Raw genomic sequence first — 16,396 nt, forward strand, 5'->3', positions numbered from 1 at the left:
TTTTGTTACAATCGGGTTACCAGTATGATTCTTTTCGCTATCAAGATGTAGATCCAATGTCAATCGCATAGTGCGTTCTTCTCACTCACTCTAATTACCTCCTCCCTCTAAGATGATCCTTACCAAGATTTTAGTAATACAGAGCTTATAAGTATTTTACCAGAACAAGTTACCATAAGGTGTTTTAACGTTTTTAAATAAAAATCTCAGGAGGAGATATAAATGTAGAAAGTATTTTACCTTGGGTATAATAAATGTTAAAGGTATATATATATATATTATATATATATATATATATATATATATATATATATATATATATATATATATATATATATATATATACCCCACCCATAATGTATTGTAGTATACATCTTTTAGTGAGATGTTCTTTACATTATGGGAAATACTAAGAATAGTGATCAGAACTTTATCCACCTTTACAATGAGTTTCCCTGGTGTTGTACCATCTTTAGACTTGAACTACGTTTCAGGCGCAAACTTAACTGTTTGCTTACTTGGGATTAGAAGTAAAAATAACCAAGCTTATAAAATTACTTGGTTATCCTAAGATATATATATATATATATATATATATAAAATATATATACATTATATATATATATATATATAATATCAGAACAGGTGTTTCAATGAAAAATCAACAAAATCAATGAAAAAAACAAAACACCTGTTTTGTTTTTTTCTTTGATTGTGAAATAAAGATTTTTGTTCCTACTTAGCTTAAATTATATTTAGTTAAATTTGTCTTTGAGACCAATATTTTCAAAGTAAAGCTAGAGAACAATACAAATACAGTGGTAATTCTAACATCGACAAGTGATTTCACAGTGTGGCGTATGTTTCATGTATATTAACGTTGAAAAATAGCTACCTTGCCTTCCATGTGAAGCTGTTTGTTTCGCTCTTCAAGGTATCGGACAAAAAAAAAAAAAAAAAAAAAAAAAAAAAAAAAAAAACATTAAGCGTATAGAGGGCAGGCTAGCCAATCACGTGATTATAGTTGATCTGGATTCTACGCCGGAAAAATGGCCACGTGTGTTAGGTGAGTAAATGTTAGAAAACTTAAGATGCATTCAAATATTCAGTCACACTTCAGTTTTATCTTCTTATGCGTGTATGCAGTTCGCTATTACGTGATGTTATGAACAGTAATAGTGAATTTTTTATGGATATGAGAAAAAATGAATTTATAATTACGCAATATCAACATGTACGTGTTTTATTACAGAACTAGTTGTAAACATTTAAATTTTTCGTTTATTAATGCAGATGTCAGTCGTGCGTATAGGAACAACAAATTGCATTTGTGCAGAGTACAGCATTCCCACTTTGGAAAAAATTCGTTTTGCATCATGGGAAAAAGCTGGTATAAAATGTAAACAAAGGGATTAAATGTTCATGTTTTGTTAAGATTGGCGCATTTTTCTTTCTTTGCATTGAGATGGTTTGATGCCTTTTCAAAAACAATTTTAAATGCGTTTTCTAGATAGGCTTTTAGTATTTCCTCGAGAGTTCAGAGTATTGGAAACTTAAGATCATGTTGTGTAGAGGCATTCCGCGATTACATTAATCCCCATTATCAGCAGTGGGCATCGCACATAATGCAATGGTAGTTGTTGGCTTATTAATGTTATCTCCATCGTTTCCCAACCTGGGGAACGTGCTGGACCGTTCAGGTATACACGAAAAATAATCGATAATGGCGGAAAAACAGTAAAGTAAACAAAATGCAAAACGTTAGTTATGGAACAATGAATGTTAAGTTTGAATCACCGCTATTTTTAAAACAAGGAGTACAATTTATAGAAATGGGTTTAAAAGGAGTACACAAGTGGAAAAAGGTTGGGAACCACTGGTTTAGAGGATTGCAAGTTTCAAATAAAACTTGTGCTGCCCCTAGAAGTTCTAAGAGCAAAACTCATTAACTAAAAAAAAAAAAAAAAAAAAAAAAAAAAGCTCAAGTTATATTTTGTTGGTCCCATATCTGTTTTGACATTTTTAGCGTCACCCCGTTGAAAAAGGTTCTAATTGGTTTAAAAACTTTAGATATTAAATCCAAAAGTGTGAGATAAGAATAATAATAAAGAATTAAATATATAATGATAAAGAATTAGAACCTTTTGGTTCTAATTCTTTATCAAGCTATCATTTCTGTTGGTAGTACCGCCACATGCTTGAGTATTTAACTCTCCTTTGCTAGTTGGTTCTCCAACTAGCAATAAGGGATGGTGATTCATTAGTTATGCTCCCTGGATTTTTTTTTTTTTTTTTGACAGTTTTACAGTTATTAATACACATCCTGATAATGAGATTTGTTTATACACACCTCATAACCTTATTAATAATGTAAATTTTTATTTCCAAAAGTATAAAGGTGTTTTCTCACACTTTTGGATTAATAATAATTGACCTTGATGGCTATCTGGATAGCATCTGTTTTGCTACAAACAAACTGCATATTTGCATTCCGCTGTGACAAGGATGTTTACAAAAGTACTTAAGTGATAGATAATTTTATTCACAATGTTGGAATCATCACCATGTTTGCTTCCAAATGATCTTGATAGAATAGTATGTTTTGGCTTTTAGAGCAAAGGGTCTGGATTATGCCCTTAGCCCACTCATGATGCTAATGTGCTATAGTTTCTTTTTTTGGCAGTGGGATTATTATGAAAAATATATTGCCTGTTTGTTTTGAAATGCATCAGATAAGTTTAATATAGCTCCTTTTAAATTGCCCTTAGGTGGGTGGAGGTAATCGTGTTTTTCTTCCTGCACACCATCTAGAGCACAAATAATTAACAGACAGTAATTGCTTTAACTGTGATTCCTAATAACCCAATGTAGCAAAAATAGAAGTGGAAAAGGAGATGTCTAATTTCCATTTTTAAAATAAAAATTACAATCCAGAATTGATCAATGAAAAAATAGCATTGATTTGAAGGAGAGAGAGAATCAAAGTACCTTTCAATTGTAATTCAGATTTAAATTGCTCGTTTTAAACTGAGCAATTTAAATTTAAATCAAACGGGAGTCCAAATGAAGGTTTTATTGAACTTTATTGTTTAATCAATTATTATCAAAACTCATTTGAACAGAGTGCTTAGACATTTTAAAAAATTCAATAAAGATGTAACTTTCTCCACATTTAACTAAGCTTATTAAAGTAAATTATATTAAGCCAGAAATTATATTCTGGTTTAATCCTTTATCCAAATATAAGCATACAGATTGTACATGAAGTATATTCACAATTAGGTTACTTGTGCAAAGGCTGGTGACCACATCATTTGTCTTATTATTAATAAAAGCTAGATAGGGTTAAAAGGCCTTGACTATTCACTATAAGGGAATAAAAGGCATTTGCTGAGTATTATTATTAAAATGTACACTTCTGTTCAGATGTGCATAATGCCATTTGTTGGTGAGGCTTATATGCTGTCTATTCATAACTGTATATTTTAAGCAGATTACAACATAGACTAATATATTAACTAAAATAAATTGAATTAATACTTCCAGTATTTTGGCAAAGTCAAATTGCCATAAGTGAGCAAATGACATATGTGCACTCAGGCACTACACTAAGTGATGAAGCTGAAGCTTGTCAACTGAGAGTAGGCCTGAAATCCTAAATAGCATCATACCCTAGTTGGCTAAATTTGCATTCTTGGCTGTTTGGCTGAAGTATGGAAGATGAGACCTTCCCAAATTTGGAGCAGTATTATGCAATCAAATTTGTTTTTAGGTTAGGGTAGTTTTTAAGGCAGAAGCAAATTCAAGGAAAAGTCTTTCATATTTATATTTGCTGTGATGGAGTAGAGTGGCCTTCTTCCCCACATATTCTATGGCAGTCCAAAGCATGCTCATAAAGTCCTGAGTAGCTGTAGTAGCAGGAACAGATATAGTCATTATGTCCAGCAATTCTGATGTTGGCTGCCCTACCTATTTGACCATAGTAAAATAGTTTGCAACAAGGGACCTGGCAGGTCTAGGGACTATGGCTGGGCTTTGGAGTAGATAAGGAATGCTAATTTTTTTATATGGGCTGTAAGTGGTTGAAAGGTTGCATTTTTAAGATTTTTGTTAGTTTTGCAGATGTGTCTTGGATATTTGGAATGGTGATGGCTTTGGTGTAGTCTGTTCTGGAGAGGGGGGTGGAAACGGACTATATATAGTATTCCCCCAGTTGGTTAAATTGGGCATCTTTTGCTGTTGGGCTGAAGTACAGAGGATGAGACCTCAAATTTGGAGCAGTTTCATGCAGTCAGATTTGTTTAGGTTGGGATAGTTTTTAAGGCAGAAGCAGATTCAAGGAAAAGTCTCTCATATTTATATTTGCTGTGATGGAGTAGAGTGGCCTTCTTCCAGCATATTCTATGGCAGGAGTCCAAAGCATGCTCATAAAGTCCTGAGTGGCTGTAGTAGTAGGAACAGATATAGTCATTATGTCCAGCAATTCTGATGTTGGCTGTCCTGCCTATTTGACCATAGTAAAATAGTTTGCAACAAGGGACCTGGCAGGTCTAGGGACTATGACTGGGCTTTGGTGGAGTAGATAAGGAATGCTATTTTTTTTATATGGGCTGTAAGTGGTTGAAAGGTTGCATTTTTAAGATTTTTGTTAGTTTTGCATATGTGTCTTGGATATATGGAATGGTGATAGCTTTGGTATAGTCCAGTGGTGTTCAACCTTTTTTTACTACGTGAACTACTTTTCTATAAAAAGTTATTCGGTGATCTACTCTCTTATATAGATCACATCTCCCCCCCCCCCCCCCAACCTGATATCTGATTATACACAAATAAACAACTAAAAACTTTATTTGTGTATTTAAAAATTTATTTATCACTTTTAATTAGTTTAATACAACAAAAAATATATATATATATATATTGGAATAAAATATTTATTTCTCTATTTTGGAAAACCAAAGTTAAAAAAAACAACAGATTGATTACAAACTCACAAGTTACAGGAAATGCTGGTTGATTAAAAAAAAAAAAAAAAGTTAATGTGAAATTTGGCATTATTTGGACCTCGCAATATTTTCATAGTCAAGTTGATATGAAGAAGTAGCCAATCACAGACAATCATCCAAATGATCATTTGTAATTTGGTTTCTTAATTGATTTTTTATGACAGCCACATTTGAAAAAGTGGATTCTGACAAGTATGTCGATCCGAAACACGACACAATTTTTTGCACAATATCAGTTAATATTGGGAATTTTTCATGTGCATACTTCCAAATGACTTCATTGTTTATTGATTTTAGATGTAAACTATTCTGAATGTTTATTATCTCAAGTTCTACTTCAGCTTGGTTTATATCAAACAGCCCACTAATTTAATTTGAAATTTCTGTGATGTTCAAGTTTTCTTGAAATGGATTATTGATAAAAGATACAATCATTTAAGTTTTATTAAAATCTTTAAATCTTGAATTTATTTCTTCCTCAACTAATTCTATTTCACGAATAAATTCTTTTAAATCATAGCGAAGCATTTATTGATTTTGTTCAAAAAATTTTAATAAATATGGGAGATGTCTAAATTTGCGGTTATTTATATTTTTCTTTAATAAAAGTAAGTATTGTTGGAAAGTTTTTATTGAACTTAACATGTCAATGAAATTTTTATCTCTACCTTGTAACTCTAAAATTTAAATTGCTTAATTTCATACAGAAATCTACTAAAAATGATAAGTGTAACAACCATCTTTTATCACTCAATTGTGGATAAATATCTCATTTTTCATCAAGAAAAATTTTTATATCGTTAATTAATACAAGAAATCTTTCTAAAAATTGACTTCTGCTAAGCAAGTGAACATTATTGCACAACAGAAGTTCCCTATCATCATCTGCCTGTAATTTAAATAACCACCGTTACAGGGCTTTTCCTCGAACAGAATTTACAATTTTAAATATAATATCCAAAACATCTTTTGTGTTTAATCTTTTACTACACAGTACTTGTTGGTGAATAATACAGTGGTATGTTAAAAAAAAATCTGGATATTTGTCATCGTTTTTACATAATGAAATGAAGCTTGATTTATTACCTGTCATTGCAGGAGCACCATTAGTAGTAATAGACGCAAGTTTAAAAAGCGGAAGTTTGTGTTGTTTCACAAATTCATCAAATGCCGAAAAAATTTCTTCTCCCCTAGTCCTTCCCAATAATGGTATAATTTTCAGCAGTTCGTCTTTAATTGAATAATCTTGAAATACCATGCATATAAATACCATTAACTGAACAATATCAGTGAGTCGTTTGATTCATCAAATTGTAATGAAAACGCAACACACTGGTGAATGTCTGACATTAACCTGGCCTGGAAACTTTTCTCCGGCAATTGGAACTCTTCCTTTTGGCAATTTGAAACCTTGTCTGCAGCTTAGAAGTAGTCTCTCTAGTGACGTCTCGAACTGAGAAGCTCCTTTCTGGAAGCAGGAAACTCCTCCCTCAAGCAACGTGGATCCGGGCAGTCTCTCTGACGGCTACTCTGGACCAGGCGGCCTCCTCTCTGACACCAATTCTGGAACCGACTCCCTTCCACTTGCTTCATTCCCTTTTTATTAGACCTCCTCTGAGACCTCACATGAAGATTGGCAACCCCCAAAGAATCAGTATGAGTCTTTCATCTTAAGTTTCAAGTTCGGCACGCCTTTTGTTCTCCTCTGCTTTCTTTTGATTGTAAGTTGCCGGCCATCGGAAAGTTGTTTGAACTCTTTCTGACTGACTTCAGAGATGTTTACTCTTAGAGCCTGCAAGCCTTTCTCATACAAGTTTCAACAACAATCTTTCTAATACCATCATGTACAGCTTTGGCGATAAAAACGTTGCCTTTGTTTTTAACACTCTAACATATTCTTATTAAAGCAGTATATACAGTTACCTTCAAAAGAGTTATTTACAAAAACATCTAATACAAACTATACCGAGACAAACAAAGTTTATTTTTTTGCAATATTCACATGGGACTTAACCTAAGTAAAAAAATCGATGTAATGTGCTTTGGAATATTTAAGCTACAATCGAGTTTTTACACTTTGCTTATAATCGTATTCAGAGCCGGTACTAGGGTCTTTGCCGCCCGCATGCAATGTCTATCTAAGTGTCCCTGTAACGATCCAGGCATGTGTGGTTTGTCATTGTCATACCCTTGACCTCGCATATCTTCAATTGGAATATTCCATTTTTCCAGTTGTTTCACTATTGTTGCACATAAACCATGTCCTGTGGAATGTGATGTATCTGCAAAACCTAAAAAGTTTTTCCTGATCTTGACAATTCCATTGTCACAGGAAACAAAGCGAATAATAATGGCCATTTGTTCTGTTTTACTTGCATCAGGTGTGCAGTCTAAAATTATGGAATAATATTTAGATTTTCGAATTGATAATAAAATTGTATCCCTGATTGCATTACTTAAAGTTTCCAATATTTCATTTTGACTGTCTTTACTCAAATAGTGTACTCTATTGTTTCCTTGTAGGGCCCTTTCAAAATGATTTTCCATAACGGGATCAAACTTCACAAACAGTTTGACTAATTTTAAAAAATTGCCGTTATTCCTTTCATATAATTTATCAGATGATCTGTGAAAAGCTAAATTTTGGCTATCAAGGAATTTTATAATTTCAATCAAGCATTCTAAAACATTCATCCAATATTTCTTTTCCATTTCATACATGCTTTGAATCTTTGTCTGGCAATCAATAGTAATTTTGTTTTTTAAATTTTTATCGAGTTCCTTCCATTTTAAGAAATTTTTTATGTGAGCTAAACTAGTCTCATGTCTAAGCAAAGTTGTACTTACGTTTCTCCAATCGTTATAACCTTCTACAAGACTACTTGATTCAGTAGGTGCGAAAAGTTTGCAACAAAAGCAAAAAACAGAATTTAAAGTTTCGGAAAATGAGCTGTTCTTGGCACAAGCTCCCCTTTTTCCATTTTTCTATTATAATACGTGTCACCAAATTTACGACCATATGCATCTCTGGGATACATTATATTTTTCTTTTGAACAGGCCCCATTTCAATTAAAACAACTCATAGTTTTTCATCAATATTTCCCCATTCACCTGGTTCTTCTAAATTTACAGAGACTAACAATGTGTTAGTTTTGTGGTCAACTACAACTAAATCTTCTCCTAACTGTTTTTCACTTAAATCATGCGTCTTGTTATCTTGTTCAATAGTTGCAATAGTACTTTCATGCAAACTGGACGATGTGCACGGTTCTTCAACTCTGATTTCTGATGTATCGAGTTAGTTACAATCTGCATCAGAATATTTTAATATTTTAACAAATTTTTAAGAGCTCCAGTCTTAATAGCTGCTTCTTTCGCAGCATGACGCTTACGATTTTGTGCACCGGATAACATTTTTTAAATTTTTGATTCCATTTCTATTTTATACTCGCAAGAAATTATTACACAACACGACACAGAAACGAAACAATAGTCCGCACTGTGCAACTGTCAGTAGCCTATTGAAATGCATACTGTTATAAATCCACTGTTGCTATCCTGTCATTACTGCGACATTGTAAAATTTTATTATTATTTTAACTTTGTATACTTGTAATTTCTGTTAATTACTTGTGATGTCTTTTTTCTTTACTTTATACTTTATTCTCTGTTATTCTAATGTAGCTGTGCGCGCTTTCTCTCTCTCAGAATCTCTCTTGTTTATATTATTATGTGCTATGTTTACAAGAAAGTCAAATAACATTTACTTACATTACTATGAAATGTACACGAATTTAAACATTACGGAAATTGCTTTCTCTATCCTTCTATAAAAACTCTTTAGCAAAATTTAGAACTTTTTTCTTCAACTTTAAAATATTTTCTTTAACACAAAATTTTATCTACTCTCAGTTTACAAATTTTACTTATTAAACTCCAAGCTTACTCGCAAAAAGGTTACCTAAATCTCTCTGTTAAGTTATCTTTACAAATTTGATATCAACTTCTAACATGCCAATTGATTCTCTTAAGGACGCTTCTTAACCTTATTAAACATTAAATATATATCTTAAAAGTCTTTCTAATACAACTATAAGAGGAATTATATAAAAGTTTTGAACTTACAAAGGTTCTGTATCTCACAATTAGTCAAAAGTCTTTCACTAAAAGTTCTATGGCAATTCTTTCATCTCAGATCTTCATCTGGAATTTTGGCTTCGGCTATATCAATTGGGAATGTAGCGGGACTTGTACAGTTCCAGAAAAATGTTATTTTCCCACGGCGAAAAGAAAAACTTAGGAGTGAAGGTACTTCAGGAAATTTGCCTCGCCTTTTCTCCTCAACTTGGGCTCGCCAAAAATGCCTGGACGACTGCTGTCTCAAGTAGCTTGAATTGCCCCTTCTAAGAAACTGAAAATGCTGCCTCCAAGAAAAATGAAACTGTTGTCAACTGTCAATCAGGATCCCTCTGGACTGGAAACTTTTCTCTTCTACGGTGTTTGGAACTTCTCCTTTCGGCAGTTTGAAAGCCCTGTCTGTGGCCTAGAAGTCGTTTCTCTCTAGCGACGTCTTGAACCAAGAAGCTCCTTTCTGGAAGCGGAAAACTCCTCTCTCAACCAATGTCTGGATTTGGGATGCTCTCTGACGATGTCTGGAACCGAGCAGCTCTGCTTTAGCAATGTCTGGAACCGAGCTGCATCCTCTTTGACAGCGTCTGGAACTGGGCAGCCTCTCCTGTCTCTCTGTGGACGTCTCTGGAACCGGGCCCCCTCTACTTCTACAGCAATCTCTGGATCCGTGCAGCCCCTTCTTTTTGCTTCAGTCCCTTTTTATTATACCTCCTCTGAGACCTTGCATGAAGTTTGGCAACCCCAAAGAATCAGTATGATTCTTTCATCTTAAGTTTCAAGTTCGGCATGCCTTTTGTTCTCCTCCACTTTCTTTTAATTGTAAGTTGCTGGCCATCGGAAAGTTGTTTGAACCTTTCTGACTGACTTAGCACATGTTTACACTTAGAGCCTGCAAGCCTTTCTCATACAAACAAATTTTAATAACAATCTTTCTAATGCCGCCATGTAGATCTATTACATGCAGGCTTCAGCGACATAAACATTGCCTTTGTTTTTAACACTCTAACATATTCTTATTAAAGCAGTATATACAGTTAACTTCCAGAGTGTTATTTACAATAACATCTAAAACAAACTACAGAGACAAGCAAAGTTTATGTTTACAATATTCACATGGGACTTAATCTAAGTAAACAATCGAATGTAATGTGCTTTGGAATATTCAAGCTACAATCGAGTTTTTACAGTACCATATGACTGGTTACGTAGCAACAAATGTTTTGTATGAAAATTCGTTTCTGCACATAAAAACCGTTCACCGTTTCACTTTAGATTCTGGAGGCAAGCATTTAGCCTGCTCTTACTGCAAAATTGTAAACAGCCGGCAATATACAATTTTTTAAAAATTTTTATTCGGTGTATCTGGCCTTATTTATTTTAATATTGATCATTTTAAGAATTTTTTGTTTTTATGATAAAAATTAAGTTTCTTAAAAATGAACTTATGACTTGCGCCCCCTTCGTAGTGGCGACCGCATGCTCTGCATGCCCGCTTCTGCTCACCCTGATCGTATTCACTCGGCTCACTGTTTGACTTCCACTGATCCAAATTAATTCATTTACCTGGACTTATAAGAAAATTACTGATTTGACAATTTTAACGAAAAATAAATAAACAATAGCAATACATTTAAAGCAAATTAAAAATAATACAAAATAATGATAAATAAAATATTATGTTTTCAGTTTTAATTAAATTTGTAAGCAAGGAGGAATACACAAGAGATCGACCAAAAATCGCAGAGCAATTTTTGGTCGATTGATCATGATCGACGGGTTGAACACCCCTGGTATAGTCTGTTCTGGAGGGGGGGGGGTGGAAATGGACTATATATAGCATTTCCCCTAGTTGGTTAAATTGGGCATCTTTTGCTGTTGGGCTGAAGTACAGAGGATGAGACCTTCCTAAATTTGGAGCATTTTGATGCAATCAGATTTGTTTGGGTTAGGGTAGTTAAGGCAGAAGCAGATTCAAGGAAAAGTCTTTCATATTTATATTTGCTGTGATGGAGTAGAGTGGCCTTTTTCCAGCATATTCTACGACAGGTGTCCAAAGCATGGTCAACAAGTCCTGAGTGGCTGTAGTAGTGGGAACAGATAAGTCTTTATGTCCAGCAATTCTGATGTTGACTGTCTTGCTTATTTGGCCATAGTAGAATAATTTATAATAAGAGACCTGGCAGGTCTGGGAACTATGGCTGGACTTTGGAGTGGATAAGTGATGCTATTTTTTTTTTTATATGGGCTGTAAGTGGCGATGCTCCAGCACCATCATCCCATCCCTGTAGTGGTTCTCAGTAAGATCTGCAAAATTCTCCTCTACAGCTGCAATCATCTCTCAACCATAGTAATAAATTGACGCACAAAATCAATTTTATTCTTGTCAAAACGCTTCAAGCACTGTTCAGAGATTTTCATGCGAGTGTGTTTTTGATCTGTTGTGAGCAAACGCAGTACCCATTTTGCGCAAAGCGTTTTCATTTGCAATTCTTCATGCAAAATATATCCTACACGTTTTGAAAGGCCTATAATCTCAGCAATTTCACTCACTTTGATTCGCAGGTCATTCAGTACCATATCGTGCTCTTGATCAATGATTTCTGGTGTTGTTACACTTTTTGGATGTCCTTCACATGGATCATCTTCAAGGCTGATACTGCCACATTTAAACTTGGCAGCCCATTTCTTATACATATAAGAAATGGGCTGCCGAACATGTTACATGTGCATCTGTTTAATATACATCTGTTATATTATCTGTAGACTTGTCCCTCCTCTTTTTTCTTTCCTTCTTTCTTTTCTTCTTGCTCCTTCCCCCCCAATGCTATTAGAGTATTCGAGGACTAGGGGTGAATCTGCTATTTCATCTTATGTGGAAAGGGCCTCTGCAACCCTACCACTTTCTTCTTGTAGTGACTTCACTCCAAAATGCTAATATGGTTGTGCCTTATAACACATCTCATGCTGCATCGGCTGTCGTGCAGGATAATCAGAGCCGCATTCAAGCCTTAGGCAGAGGGTCCTGTTTGAGAAGTATATTACAGTCTCCATCAAAAGTCAGTGATACTGTGAATGAGCAACACAGAAGGTATAAGATTAATCTTAGAAGGGAATTTTACATAGGCACATTGAATGTTCGGGGTATACAGATGGATACTCTTGAGTTTGTCTGTGAAGAGATGGACAGGTATAAAATTGACATCCTGGGAATTACAGGGACCAGATGGAATGACGAAGGTCACTTCAAAAGACAGAATGGTAAGCTAGTTATTTACTAAGATGGTGACTCAAAACATCATGGGGTAGCTGTGATACTGAAGACAGCTCAGGCAAGAAGCCTTCTTGGTTATAACCCCATTAATGATAGGTAAGTCTAATAGAGAGTATCCTATTGATACCAATGTAAACTACACAACTGATACATTGATACCAATGTATCAATTGTGGTAGTTTATGCACCTGAAGAAGAGAGTGAGGAATTCTCTGAAAACTTATAAACTGTTTTGGACTGCCTACCAAGGAGAGACATATTGTACATCTTATAGGACTTAAATGCAAAAGTGGGAAAGAGTATGAGAGTCGGGCTAGAGTGTGACATGTTTTGTATGGGTGAACATAACACCTGTGGTGAAAAGCTGTTGGATTTGCCCATGTTTAACAGATAGATTATTACCAATACCTGCTTCCAGAAACATCCATTCCAGACCTATACTTGGACATCTAACATTGACGGGTTAAGGCACTGGATTGATTACATCCTGACTCTTCAGTGGTGGAAGACAAGCATTTCTGATGTGCATACTTGTCCTGGAGAAGATTGTGGTACAGACCATCAGCTAGTAAGAGCCAAAGTAAGACTAAGATTCTGAAAACTTCCGGGTCAGGCAAATCCCACTAGATTGGATGTTAGAGTAATTCCTAGTGGATTGACAGAAGAAAGATCAACTTGGTTGGATGATTTTTTGGAGACCAATGAGAACGTACCAGAAATGCTTTGGGAAGGAGTCAAGGTGATAATATAGGATACAGCAAAGAAGTATCTCGGCCCAATAAGAAGACCAAGAGATCCATGGATATCAGATTCAATAAGGGAACTAATCAAAAGAAGGCGGTTGGAAAAACAAGAGACACAGGGACTGAAGAATACAAGAGATTACATAGAGAAGTCAGAAGAGCCATCAAGCAGGACAAGGAAAAGTTCTATACTAATAAATGTGAAGAAATAGAGTTCCAGATGAGGAGGCACAATCATCAAGTTTAAGCCTAAATTGAATGTAATTAAAGACAGGAATGGAGCATTACTAAGAGAAGAGTTGGAAATCAAAAACAGATGGAAAGAATACTGTGAGGAACTGTACAGCAGAGTGGATAAAGAAAATGTGGAGCCCTCTCACCAGAAAAATTTTGAACTTCCTTCACTTAGGCGTGAAGTTGAAAGATCAGCTTAAAGCATTTAAATAAGGCCCCAGGTGCAGATGAAATCCCAGCGGAGTTAATTAAGGCCACAGGGGGATGGAGGGATAAGAGTGTTTCATAGATTTATTACAAGGATATGGGAGGCAGGATCATGGCCTAGAGAATTGAAGAAGTCAGTTTTCATACCACTACATAAGAAAGGTGATATGAAGGCTTGCAAGAATTATAGAACTGTTAGTTTAATATCTCATGCAAGCAAAATAGGACTTAAATTTATTGAAGATCATCAAGGACAGAGATGCCCAAGGAACAAGCAGGTTTTAGGAAAGGTCAGGGCACCAGAGATCTGATCCTTTGCTTTAGACCAGTGTTTCTCAAAGTGTGGTACGTGTAGCCCTGGGGGTACGCGAAAGGTCATTAGGGGGGGTGCGTGGCAATTTTCGGCTATGCATAATTAAAGGAATCATTATATTTTTCAACAAACAGTGCAATTAGAGACAACCGGGATAAACGGCACTAACTAATGAATCGCATCCCCTCTCCAACAGAAACTGCTGTATAGACCAAGCAAAACCATACGTTGCCGGTGGAACATATGGTTTTGCTTGACACCATCCCCATCGTTAATGTGTTAAAACTAAGAAATATATAGTGAATGTGTTTCAGATATTATGGAATTCGGTTGAAGGGAATTAGTATTTCAACTCAACTGTTGAAATGCTAATTTGGCTTTGGTTCGTGCGATCTTTTGTTAATACTGCACCAATCATATGCAGTTCTTTGCTGCTCTATGTATCTCAAGTCTTGTAAATTACTGGTAATTTTTGCTTGAAATAATGGGAAAAAAGATGACGCTATTTGGGTATATGAATTTGACGATGCATACAAAGAAACTGTTCTTGATGCCAAAAGTAGTGATAGCGAGTAGGAGCTTCTTGGTAAGTCGCACCATTTTCAGTTTTTTTTTTTTGAAAACTTTAGTTTCTGAAAATTCCCACATGTATCTTGCAATATGATTTTTTAGCTTTCATTTTGGGAATAAAGTTAGTTATATTCGAGTAAATACAGTATTTTTTTTAGCTTTCAAATTCTTACGTATGGATCATTGGTTAAAGATTGGATTTATAAAACCTCCAAAAGAGAGCAATATAGCAAATACAAGTAGCTGCAAGCAATAAGAAAATGTTGATATTGCATCTGGATCAAATGAAATTGATGAGTGTGTGTCGTTTGTCTGACATCTCTAGAGAACCAAAATTTAAAAAGAAATCATATTTTTTTGTTGACATGAACATATAAATTCAAATAAAATGGATATTTAATTTTAATTAATATTTTGAATGAATTTATTTTTTAATTAATTAATTAGGGGGTACTTGGTAATAATGAAAATTTGAGAAGGGGTATGTGGATATCTGAAGTTTGAGAAACACTGCCTTAGACAGATCATAGAAAAATGTTAAGAATTCAGACTCCCTCTGGTAATGTGTTTCTTAGACTACTCTAAAGCTTTTGACTGTCTTGAGCATGTGAAACTGTGGGAAGTAATGAAAAGAATGGCTTTTTCCTCAACACACTATCAGGTTGATAGCCAACTTTTATAAGGAGCAAGAAGCCATGGTAAGAACAGGAGTTGGATTGACTGACTGGCTTCAAGTTGGAAAAGAAGTTAGGCAAGGATGTTTACTTTCTCCTCACTTGTTTAGTATATATGCAGAGGACATCATGCATGAAGCATTGGATGAGCTCAGGATAGGAATTAGGATAAGAGGTAGATTGATCAGTAATCTGAGGTATACTGATGATACAATACTCCTTTGTAATGACATGGAAAAACTAGGACTAATTCTTGACAAAGTTAACAAGATCAGTAATAACAGAGGACTTCAACTCAATCCTAGCAAGACAAAGATTATGGTTCTCAAAGGAAATACAAACAGAGAAGCTCTTGAGAAACAAGTGTACCTTAATGGAGAAAGAATTGAGGAAGTCAGTAAGTTTGAGTACCTGGGATCCATTATTAATGTGAAGAATTGTTGTTCAGAAGACGTCAGAAAAAGTTTAGGAATGGCTAAAACAACAGTCAGAGACCTCTAAAATCTGTAAGAATGGATCTATCTCCATGGGAACAAAGTTGAAGATTTTGGATGCAGTTGTTTTTCCAGCAGCGACTTATGGTTGTGAGACTTGGAACCTAAAGAAGTCAGATAAGAAACGGATATCTGCTTTTGAAATGTGGTGTTACAGAAGGCTGCTGAGGATATTCAGTAGAACTTTAAGGCTCCTTAAGGATATTGACAGAAGAAAGTTAAAATATTTTGGACACATAGAAAGGATGGAAGAGGGGCTTCCTGGAAAAAGAGGCAGGGGTAGACCATCAATGAGATGAATGGATGGTGTGTGTGTGTGGAGTGACTGATCTTCAGAGAGTTGAGGCCGCCAGAAAAGCAAACAACAGGACTACATGGCGATGCCTGATGTGGCACATCACTGAGCATCAGAGTGACCATACGGCATCTGTAGATGCCCAATGAACATAGAGAGAGAGAGAGAGAACCCATTTCTTAATTGTCAAAAATGAAGGAGAATAGTGCCCATAAACTTTTATGAAGTTTCAATGAATTTCTTTTGGCATTAAATCTTCTTTTAGGAAGAATTTTATAACCACGTGATACTGAACTTTATCAATTTCAAGGGATACAGAGGACACTTTTGCTTCAGACAGCTGTATAAAACAAACTACTTGATAGAATGACTTGCAATTTCACATGGATGCTTATGAACAGTTGTACCAACTTAGAAAAAAAAATCTTGCTGATAATGTTGCCATCTATGGTCGAGG

The 16,396-nt window shown here is 35.0% G+C and overlaps 1 protein-coding gene across 1 annotated transcript in view; it reads left to right on the forward strand.

Moving 5' to 3' along the window:
• The first annotated feature begins 995 nt into the window (after nt 1–995).
• Nucleotides 996–16,396, forward strand: part of GCS2alpha (glucosidase 2 subunit alpha) — a 177,313-nt gene continuing 161,912 nt past the window's right edge. Inside the window, exon 1 of the mRNA XM_090398622.1 lies at nt 996–1,066. Coding sequence (XP_090254748.1) covers nt 1,050–1,066 — 17 coding nt within the window. The 5' untranslated portion in view covers nt 996–1,049. The remainder of the gene's footprint in view (nt 1,067–16,396) is intronic.

The sequence above is a fragment of the Typopeltis vanoorti genome, chromosome 10, assembly GCF_054136105.1.
Source record: "Typopeltis vanoorti isolate ZY-2024b chromosome 10, IOZ_Tvanoo_1.0, whole genome shotgun sequence".
Classification (NCBI taxonomy): Eukaryota; Metazoa; Arthropoda; class Arachnida; order Uropygi; family Thelyphonidae; genus Typopeltis; species Typopeltis vanoorti.